The 11,324-nt window shown below is 40.4% G+C and overlaps 1 protein-coding gene across 1 annotated transcript; it reads right to left on the bottom strand.

Annotated features, from left to right (window-relative positions):
- Nucleotides 1-8,313: 8,313 nt before the first annotated feature.
- On the bottom strand, nucleotides 8,314-10,356 carry LOC143848406 (ethylene-responsive transcription factor ERF060-like). Its single transcript, XM_077357349.1, has one exon. The coding sequence runs from the start codon at nucleotides 9,755-9,757 to the stop codon at nucleotides 8,654-8,656; it is 1,104 nt and encodes a 367-aa protein (XP_077213464.1). The 5' UTR covers nucleotides 9,758-10,356; the 3' UTR covers nucleotides 8,314-8,653.
- Nucleotides 10,357-11,324: the final 968 nt, after the last annotated feature.

Genomic DNA, 11,324 nt, shown 5'->3' with positions numbered 1-11,324 from the left:
GCCCTCACCAAAACCCATTTTTACATGATGATGCTTTCATGGGTTCGGTTCGGGACCGCATTCGTGATGAATTATGTGCTTTTTAAGTTACTCATTGTGCCACTTTTTAAATTTATTTTTTATGCTGTTTAATTTTAATTATGTTTGAATGAGATCCTAATGACCTTTTAATATTGGGCCTAATGAGAGAGTAGTTGAGTTACATTGAGGCCAACCAAACAATGCCCTTTTTGGTCATTTTACCACTAAAACTCTATTTTGGGGCATTTGCAACCAAACACACAATACCTCTGTTTGCCATTTAAAATGCGGTTTTGATCTGGCCAACCAAACATGAAAATGCCGTTTGGCAAAACGCTGTTTTGAACCAGAACACCATTTTGCAAAACGGCGTTTCAAACGCTATTTCAAACGGTACGCCAAACACACCCAGGTAGCACATTAGCCGACCCCAACTAGTGTAGGATGAAGGCTTAGTTGAGTTGAGTGCAGTTAGCACATTGGAGGTCGACTTTTCTTGAATCAACTCGTTGGACGCTTGAGTTTCCTCGAATTAACTCACTGTTTTCCTCTTTCTTTATCATATTCTTCTCTATTTTCTGTTTTGATCATAGTTAGCAAAACGTGATCCGGCAAAAAAAAAAACGGGACGGCAAAAATTTGAGTTTAATACGGTATTGGTTAAAAAAAAAACATAATAAAAAAAACGCAAACACAAGAAAATGAGTTTAGAATTTTGTCATTTACAAAACATGGTGGGGTTAAAATTCGAAAGTTGGCCAAAAAAACATGTTTAAAACTTATAAAATGCATTTTAAACGTGTTTAGTTTTATTCGTTGTAAAAGTTTTAAACGGCACACCAATAAAATGCGTTTTTTTTTTTTTCTTTTTTTAATGGAAAACGGAGTTTTGCTAACTATGGTTTGATAGAACGGTGTTCTATCACGCTGCTTGAAAATACAGGTCCAATTGTTGATAGTTAGATCACATGATCTAAACCATTTATGGAAATTCCTGGTCAATTATACTGTTATTTTGTAAAAGAAGAAGAAAAAGACAAAAATGGGGTTTCACCGAAAATGAAAAATGATTCATCTATCGCCTAATTGAGGGTGAATTCCAGACTCCAAAATATCGGTATTGATTAGCGTAGCAGCATGTGGCAAGATTGTTTGAACCGTTCAGTTAATAATCTCTATGTTATTATTACTTAGGGATAATTACATTTACACCCCCTCTAGTTTCGTTTTATTTAAGGTTCGTCCATAGATTGAAGAGTTAGGATGATCCGATGGAGCTGATTTTTTGGGCACACCCTATCTATGTCAGGACCCATCAAATGAACGCTTTGGATCATCCAAATAATATGGGTCCATACCCGAATCCAAACACTACCAAACGCTTTGGATTCGGGTATGGGCCCACATTATTGGGATGATCCAAAGCGTTCATTTGATGGGTCATGACATAGATAGGGTGTGCCCAAAAAATCAGCTCCATCGGATCATCCTAACCCTTCAATCTATGGACGAACCTTCAGCTGAGGGGGCAAACCTTAAACAAAACGAAACTAGAGGGGATGTCTTAGTCACTTTTTAAACTATAGGGGTTGAAGTGGATGTGTCAGAAACTAGAGGGGGTGTAAATGTAATTATCCCTATTACTTAATACTAGAATTTCTAGGCAATTTTGCCAAGGGAGATATTTCCACTCCTCATGCATTACGCGCACGCTCCCGTTATAACGTGACTTTGAGGTCAAATCAAGTCATAAGGGGTGGGGGGCCATGGGTAATGCGGGGGGGGGGGGGGTGGTGAAAATATCATTGCCCTTCTGCAGAATGCCATTTTACAACTCACTTGATGGAGATGAATTCAATGAATAAGACAAAATCTGGTAAAAAGTGATCGTGCTTGGCTGCTCTCTTGAGCAGGTTTCTTTCCACAGACATCAGTAACAATTCTTGAGATGGATTCATGGAGATGACGGATTGGGATCCATCTCTATAGGTGACTGGATGGGTCAACTGTTTGGCAACTACACATGTGTAGTGGCCGTGTTATTAGAGTCAAGTGAGGTTAGAACAAGGATGATTCGAGGTGAAGTTAGTATTTCAGAAGGCCAATGATGGTTTGCAGTGATAGTAGACTCATGTCGACAAAATAAAAAAATTTCAAGTGGTTGGGAAACAAGCTAGGATAGAGATTGTTAGGAGTTGCTTTGTCTCTTACCACTACATTTTCCTAATATAAGTAGGATTGTGGTTATGGTGGGGAGCCAAAATGAAAGGTGGTTATTTTAGGCTTTTTGAAAACCTATAAAATAGCAAACTCTCTTGCACCTATGACTAAGAGGAGAGGGGAGCTTTTCTTGTGTGTGAGCGTGCACATGAATGTGTGTGGCACATGCAAGAAAGAGGCTAGTAAGGGTTTTTATCCGTGGTGAAGTTGAGAGAGGAAATCAAGAGAGAGAGAGAGAGGTTCTTCTTGGATTTTCTCTTGGGTGCTCTTCTGAGTAGTCTTGTTTGAGAATAAAATGAAGGGTTGTAGTTTGCGGCTTTTGTGTTAATCCTCTCTAATGCTTGTTAATCCTTTGTAATACTTGTTCTTGCATGTGGACAAATGCATCTTGGCGAATTACATAAAATTTTGGCATGTGCATCTCGTGGTTTGTCTATTTCTACTATTCCGTTAATTTGTGCACGAGCGAATTAGATTTTGCCCAGCAGATTTCTCGAAAGGAGAATGATATCCGCATTCCTTGTGTGAATAATGGCACTAATCTCTTTATTTCACCTTTGTTGAAGATGGTTACACAATTGTTTGCACCCATTTGGGGTTTAATCAGTCATAAATGACCGAATTATCAAGTAATAGTCCATTTGGACTGAGTCAAAATGTCAAATGCCAAGTTGGCACTTGATGGACGTGTGGAGCAACATGCATATACCGGAATCTATAAGGGCGGACAATTATTAAATATCTTATCGAGAGCATGCTTATCTCTAAGGAGCCAATTGGTCAAGTGGGACCAACTTATTAAGACACCATTTAGTTTGGGCTAACTCAAGGATGTGGCACAACTGTGTCAATCATGGGAAGGTGGAGGATAACCATCTAGACAATGGAGGACGTGAGAATAAGGGAACCCATTGTGGGTAGTTACCAATAAGTTTCCCTCCAAAAAGAATATGGGGTAAAGAAGAGTGGTTACCTGAATAAAGCTATATAAGGAGGCGTCTCTCTCCAAGGAAGAGGTCCTGGAACCAAATTCAAACATGTTTTAGCATTTTATCTTTTACTTTTCAACACTTGCACCTTTTTACTTTTTGTATATGTAGCTGTACTCGGATTAAGAAAGCAATGAATTCATCTTCTCAGGTGAGTCTGTCTCTTTAATTCATTTATCCCTCTCACTAGTGTTTCGTTTGTATCTGTTTCGTCGTTTAGCCTGGGTCGGACAGTCTGTCGAGGGTCGTTTCCCCGCACACACACTTCACCCGCTCCACACGCGAACACACAGCTGCACAGATCAAGTGCGCCAAAGCAGCATTTTAGACCGAACAACAATCCAAATAGATATCAACACCATTAAAAAGGGCATGGGTGGAGAGGGAACGGGAAGAGCCCAAGATATCCCAAAAAGCAGTAAAAAATTACGCTACTTCAAATTAGATTTTTTTCCTCCTAGTTTTAGGTGTTTTCATACTCCTCTTACTCTGAGTCTAACTCTCTCTCTCTCTCTCTCTCTCTCTCTCTCAGCCACGGTTTTAAATTTAGGCCGTTCGGCTGGGACCGAAATTTAAAACCGAAACCGAAATCTTTTAAATTTCATCCGAAGTTATATATATGATTTACACCCAAATTTGTACCGTGACTGAAATTTCCACCGAAATTTCAAACCTTGCTCTCAACCCATCTCTCACAAGTCACAACTGGCCCACTAATATTCCATGGAATATATATATCTCTCTCTCTCTCTCAAATGATGAAATCCCTCCATCCTCGAGAACAAGTTCTTCTCAAGAAAAGTCGAGATTCCTTCGTCTCAAATTGCACCATATCTTCTCCCTAGACCTCTTGAAATAAGAAAAGTCTAGATTCCCAACTCATCAGAGTGAACCAAGGTCCTCACAATTCCACATCACTCCCACGGGTGAATATACTGTTTGTGACGTGTAAAGCAAGAGAACCCAACTTGCACCCTTGCCTTTTCTTCTAATAAAAGCAAGATTATTCCTTTCCCTTGCTTACAAGTAAAGGACTTCCCTTCAAGTCACCTAACTTTAACTTTGGTTTTTCTGATTGGATGTTTTAAGTGAAACTTATGGAGCCTATATAGCTAGAGACTTCAATAAATGAGTAAAGAAATGGAATTTTAAACTGATGAAATAAGTGAACCTTAGCTAGCTTTGTGGGAATTTTGCAATTTGAGGGAAAAGAACAAAAGAATAAAGAGATGGGTGGATTTTTTTCAAGCACATTCCAAAATTTCTTATCTTGGGAGATAAGAAAGTAAGCAAAGGGAGGAGGGACATGGCTTGTGTGTTCCCACATGTCATTGGCTCCTTTTCAGACTGAGCTAACCCCCAAAAGAGGAGATTCCAGACTCTTCTTCTTACCTTTTCATAGTTCTACAATAGATGGAAAGATATGGTTGCACGCTGGTGGACCCTGCTGATTGTTTGCTGATTCGGCTCCACGTGGGTGGACCCCACTGTACTGACCCAACCTAGACCCGTCTGTTTTTTAAACTAATGACTCAATCTTACGCTTTCAACCCCAAACTTGATGATGGCGGATCCTAATTTTAACCTTTGAGAAAAAGTGAAAACCTTTCATCATCATAGTCACTAGATACAGTAAAACAAAGGAGCTCCTTTCGCTGGGGACAAATATAAAAATAAGAAATGAACACTTTTTCTTGGCAGCATCTCAATCCATCGGCAAGAAAAGGAGACTTTTTCGCTACATTCAAGTGCTAGCATGAAAAAAAGGAACAGGAAATATTAGTAGTATAATGGAATTAATAGAGTTTACTTTAATATGCCACAACTTGCAAGACATGAAAGACATCCGATTAGATGTGTAAGATATCCAATTACATGTGTAATTTTAACTTCCTACTATGGTTTTACTTCTTAGGAAAAAATTTCATCTTTTACTTTTGAGTAGCAACTTCTCACATTCTTTCAATTTAGGATAGGTGAAACAGTTGAATATTTTTTATAAATCCAACGGGCAATGCAGGAGTATAACAAACTAGTAAATAGAAGTGAACTAACAAACACTCGAACCCAACTGGGTCTTCTATATAAAAGTTGTTGAGAAAATCCGTTGGGCAAATACGATCACCATCGCACCACCATCGCACCGTGCGCAAATAAAAGAAACATAAAAATAAAAAATAGGGAAAATGATAAATTCGCCCCTTTTAATTACATAGACAGCCAACACCAGTGTACGATGCAATCAAGCCCCTTGAATCCTTCTCACGTGAAGTAGATCAGCCCCTCTGCGGTCATAGATACACCAGAGGTGACTGTCTCAAGTAAACAAATGGGGCGGATATATCACTTCTCTAAAAATAAGCCAAGAGATGCACACTGAGATTTTACGTGGCCCGAAAACCCACAAAATGCAACCATTTACTTTATTCTCAATTAGTACCATAAACAAGAAAAATCAGAGAAACCCGGAGAGATAAACCGAAAGAAAAACCCAAGAGATCTCCTTGTCTCTTTTAGACTTCTATGGTTGTTGCCATTGTGCATCAGAGCCTAACCACATGATACCAACTATTTCTTAATGCCTGTGCGCAAAACCCACAATGCAAATTCGTGTGATTGGATCAAACCATTTGTTCCGCTAATGGCCACACCTTTGCTTTTTTGTTTTTGTTACGTAATTCGTTCCGTTGGGACCCAAATAGGACTTGCCCTTACAAGCTAGCAGCTAAGGGGAGGGTGCACAAGTCCTTGTAAGCCCATCAACATCCATTCACTTTTCTGATGTGGGATCTTTGTTTTTGCGTGGAACCCCCAACAATCTTCTTCTCCATGCAAAGCAACATGGACAGTCTCCCCCTCCATATGGCGGAAATGTGTGGACTACATGATCTTCCCCGAGAAGAATTTTTCTTCATCCTCAAGGGCACACCGGGGTTTCCGAGATCTTCTTAGAGGAATTTTCTCCATCCTCGAGGGCTCACAAGAGTTACCACGCCCTAGCTCTAATACCACTTGTTGGGACCCGAGTAGAACTCTCCCTTTAGAACTAGCCGTTAAGGGGAGGGTGCCCAAGTCCTTATAAGCCCAACCACATCCATTTACCTTCACTTTTTTCGGTTTATATGTGCACGATCGATCGGATTTGCCCGGTGGATTTTCTCAACAAGATGAACACCAAGATTTTACATGATTTGGCCAAGATGCATACATCAACAGGCGAGAACATGATCTTCCACTAAAAGAAAAACAATATACAAAGATTACAACGGGTTAACACAAAACCCATATACATTCATCCCTTTCCTTATCCTCTCAACCAAGATCATACACAAAAGAAACCCAAGAAACCTTCGAGAAGAAACTCTCTTCTTATGGGTGTAACTTGGGTCGGGCTCAACTCGAACCCGACAGGTTTGACCTCATTTTGGCTCGGGTTGGGAAAACCCAACCATATTTAATTTCGGGTTGGGTTAGGGTTGAGGGCTTGGCAACCCAGCCTGAGCCAACCCTGACCTCTGTCTTCTAATTTTATCTTGACTTTCTTTGGGCTTTTGTATCTTTCAGTTTGCCTCAATGTGAACCCAAACCAACCCGACCCAATTTCGGGTTAGATGGGTTGGGTTAGGGTTGAGAGATTCAGAGGCAAGTTGCGTTAGGGTTGACCATCGTCAACCCGACGCTCAGGTTGGGTTGGGTTAGGTTTGGCCTCAACCTGATCCAACCCCGCCTGAGTTGCAACCCTATTCTTCCTTTCACTCTCCTTTCAGTTCTTTCTCTCTCTTGCCTCGTCTTTGTAGCCGCCACACAAAAAGCCTCTCCGCCAAGAGAAAAATGCCTCTCTTGTCTATTTATATTGTTGGGACCCGTGTAGCTCACCCTTAAAAGCTAGCCGTTAAAGGGAGGGTGCCCAAGTCCTTCTAAGCCCATCCACATCCAATCACTATTTTGATGTGGGATATTTGCGTTTGCATGGAACCCCCAACAGTCTCCCCCCTCTACCCGGAAGCAATGTGGACAATCTCGCCCCTCCAGTGGGAACTACGAGACCTTCCGTGAGAGATTTTTCCATTCTTGGAAGCACAACGGGGTTACTGAGATCTTCCCTCGGGAATTTTCTTAAAAGCTAGCTTCTAAGGGGAGGGTGTCCAAGTCCTTATAAGCCCATCGACATCCAAATACTTTTCACATGTGGGATCTTTGCTTTTGCGTGGAACTCTCTGTAAGATCCCCCATGGAAAAGGGAGAGGAAGTTCCTGAGCTATATATGTTTAACTCTCTCCTTCTTCCTCTGCAGACATGTTTTCAGCGCCTTCAAGGGGCGCCCCCCCCCCCCCCCCCCGCAGAGTGGGTCGTGCACGATTAGTGCTGCCGGGAAACAAAATCGGGAAGGATAGAAGGCCCTGGACAATACCCACACACTAGGATTGGAGAGTGACCAAATGGTATGAGAGCCGTACCTCATGTAGTACATTACAAAACCGAGGGTAGAAGGCCCAGAACCGGTATTTACATAGTGGGGCTGGGAGCGTGACAGCCTTAACATGTACCTTTGCCTTTGGTTTTCCAAAAACCTAAAAAAATAAACTTTACTTTTTTACCTTCAACTTTGGAAAAAAAAGGCAACTTCCTCAACGTTGCTATGCACATTCTCCATTTTTTTTAGACCAGAAATCTCTAGGAGCTACATGCCTTCCCTGTAAGAAATTACTGCAAATCACCGCCAAGTGCCCACACATATTTGCTGAAGCTATCAATTCAATTACAGCAAAAAATCCAGATTTGGACTCTAGATTAAACCAAAAATAACTGCCAACGATGTATCAAACACCAAAGTCAGCCAGCAACCCTCCTTGTTCACCTTATTGAATGATTGCAACACTACAAGCTTAAGAAAATGGTAGCCCATAGCCAACTCAAAGAAATGGGATCCCATGTGTTAGCAATTACTGATCGTAATTAATGTTGAAATCATGATTGAAATATCCTGTTTATTACTAGGAAGAAACACAAGAATCGATGCATCAACAGCCATTCACATAAATTTGACTGGTAGAGATAACTGTAGGCACAAAAAGCAACCATATACACCACCAGTAAACAAAATACATTAACATTAATTAATTACACTGCTAGAAACACTACACTGTTCTTATTTGAACCAGGTGGACAAAAGGGCACCAGGATCAAACATAAACAAAAACAAAGCAGAGTAAAACAGACCTTCCCATGGTATTGCATGTAAAAACCAGCAAACCAGGAAATATACTCTTACAAACACTAAAAACCCTAAATTCCCACTAGACTGACTCTCCAGAGCAGCTTTGCAAATGCTTAAAAACCCATTGCAACAGCCACTGGACATCCCCATCTATAAAAGAACCAAAAAAAAAAAACCCATAGAGACATTACAAATTACACATCATCTATGATAGAATTGCTTCCCAATCAATCTCAAAAGAAGGAAATTTCTGCAACAGAAAGCTCTCAGACTCATCCCATGGAGGCTCATTGAAATCAGGGAACTTGAAAACAGAATCCGGCGAAGACCCTGCAGACTCATCACTCTCAAAAGAATGAGAATTCGAGCTCTCCACCTTACAATCATCCAAACCCAAGAAACCCAATTCACCATTGGCAAAACCCATCCTGCCCAATTGCATTCCACCATTAACAGTAGGCTCCTCTGTTTCAGAAACAGAGCTCCCCTGTTTCTGTGAATTAGCTGCCAAGCTTTGACAAATCGCGTGGAGCTTCGCATCAACAGAAGAATGAAGAGGCCTATAATTCCCCCCAAGATCAACACTCTGATGCTTGATATGAGGGAAATTCAGCCTCGCAAAATCTCCACGAAGCTTATACGCCGCCTTATCATAAGCTAAAGCAGCCTCTTCAGCAGTATCAAAGGTGCCAAGCCAAAGGCGGGTTCGATTTTTGGGCAATCTGATCTCTGCAACCCATTTTCCCCAATGCCTCTGTCTCACCCCACGATAGAGCTTAGCGGGTTTTGATTGTGAGCCCACATGCTTCATGGGTTGAGTTCTTGGGGCTAGGAATTTGAGGCTCTGTTGTTGATTTTTCCATTGATTGAGATGATGGTTTTCAATAGAAGGGGCAGTAGAAATTTGAGCCATGTGTTGCTGTTGTTGGAGGAATTGGATTTGGGCTTGGATTTGTTGAATCTGAAGTGGGTTGAGGTGGTTAAGACCAATTGGGCATGTTTGGTTAAGACCCAGATGTTGATCTTGGTTCAAGAACCCTTGGAAATTCATATGGGTAGTTGATGTTGAACAACAATCTGAGTAAAGGTTTGTTTGGGAAGAAAGTGAGGGAGAGAAAGGGAAAGGAGAAGGAGAGAGGGATGAAGAAAGAGAAGGTGAAGGAGTAGTAGAATAAGAAGGAGAGATTTGAGGGGCTGTGGGGGAGTCTGAAGCACCTTTGATAAAAGGTTCCAGTGCTTTCATAAGCTCCTCTCTAAAGGGATCTGAGAAAACAGGTCTGCTATTATACATATCAATAGCTGCTGCCATGCCTTTACTTTCAAGTAATAGATCTTCAAGACAATAACTTTAAAAGAGAGAAAAAGAGAGAGAAAGAGAGAGACTGAAAAAGAAAAGAGAGATTTAAAAACCCCAGAAAAAATTAAGAAAAATTCAAAAGCCAACCTGTTTCTTATCAAAATCAGAAAACAGGAGTAACCCAAAAAAAAGTGAGGAAAAAACCTCTTTTCTATCAAATAAACCCAACCTGAGGGACGGATAAAACAACCCCCTTTAGGTTGATTAAACTACAAAAATGAGAAAAAAAAGCAGAAAAAAAGTTGCAAAAAATCCAGTAAAATAAAAGAAAAACTGGATCTCTATCTGAAACACCTGGCTTCAAAAATACCGTTCTAAGTTTGCTTTTTCTTTTTAAATTCTATCCCAAAAAAACAAACCCAAAAACCTGAAAACAGCTCTTTTAGAAGACAGATGATTACAGAAAGGGATTCAGAGAAGCGGGATTTTAGAGAGGGGAGGGAGGAGGGGAAAAAGAAGCAGAAGAAAATGATTTACAGAGACTGAAGAGAGGAGGAAATTTGTTTTTCAAATGCTTGTGTTCTTCGTTTTAACTCTACACTGAACCGTTATACTCCTCTCTTTATATAAACGCCTTGGCAATGATCTTCTCTCTCTTAAGCTCTTAATTACCCACGTAATTAACCACTAATCTTTTTCTTAATCACTACGCTAACCCTTTTCTATTCTAGTCAACTTCCCATGATGCATCCTTAAACTCTACTGGACCAATCAAATGTTGACACCTATATGCCTATCTCTTTGAGTGACTGGCACCTGCCGGTGATAACTGGCGCGTGGCGGGAATGGCACGTGTCATGTCGTCATTTGCGTGTTGACTATTTTTTATTTTTATTTTTATGGGCTTTGATGGGTTCAATTCAGCTATAGACTAAAGAGGAAGGTGCTTTTTACAAGTATTATATGTGATTATTCAGTGTATACACTATACAGTATACACCGAAAATTTGTATATGTAACATTTCCCTTCTCTAAATTGTGTTAAATTAAGATTACCTTAGAATTCTCTAAAATTATAATAAACTTAGGAATGGTACCACATGATCAGTCCCATTGCATGATCAATTATGGGATGTAATGCTTAGGCCCCGTTTGTTTCAGGTTGTGACAACTTACTTAGGCCATGTTCGTTTGAGATTATGATAACCGATTATGCGACCCAAAATTAAATTAATTTTTCGTCCAATAATTGGTTGGAAGGCTCACAATCTCAAACGTAGGCCCTGTTCGTTTCAGATTGTGACAACCGACGGTGAGGCCCCAAACTGTTTACTAGCACAAAATTATGTTTAATGTTGGTCCAATAATCGGTTTGAGGCCCAAAACGAAATTTTGAGTCCAATAATCAGTTTGGTGTTCACAATCGGTTGTCATAATCTTAAATGAACGGGCCTTAAACGCAAGCTCTTGAACAAAGTTAAAGTAAAATGGAGTTGACTCGAGTAAATCAATGACAAACTCAATCAAGTCAAAGAGTTTTTGACTAACTCAATTAGGCAAAACTCAACCTGGAACGAAA

The sequence above is a fragment of the Tasmannia lanceolata genome, unplaced genomic scaffold (genome assembly GCF_043159265.1).
Source record: "Tasmannia lanceolata isolate RefF3 unplaced genomic scaffold, GAP_Taslan_0.1 ptg000016l, whole genome shotgun sequence".
In the NCBI taxonomy this organism is placed as follows: Eukaryota; Viridiplantae; Streptophyta; class Magnoliopsida; order Canellales; family Winteraceae; genus Tasmannia; species Tasmannia lanceolata.
The sequence above is the reverse complement of the archived record's forward strand: the minus strand, read 5'-3'. Positions and strand labels throughout refer to the sequence as shown.

Excerpts from the sequence above, each read along its gene's own strand:
- LOC143848406 (XM_077357349.1), bottom strand. The coding sequence starts at position 9,757 with ATGGCAGCAGCTATTGATATGTATAATAGCAGACCTGTTTTCTCAGAT.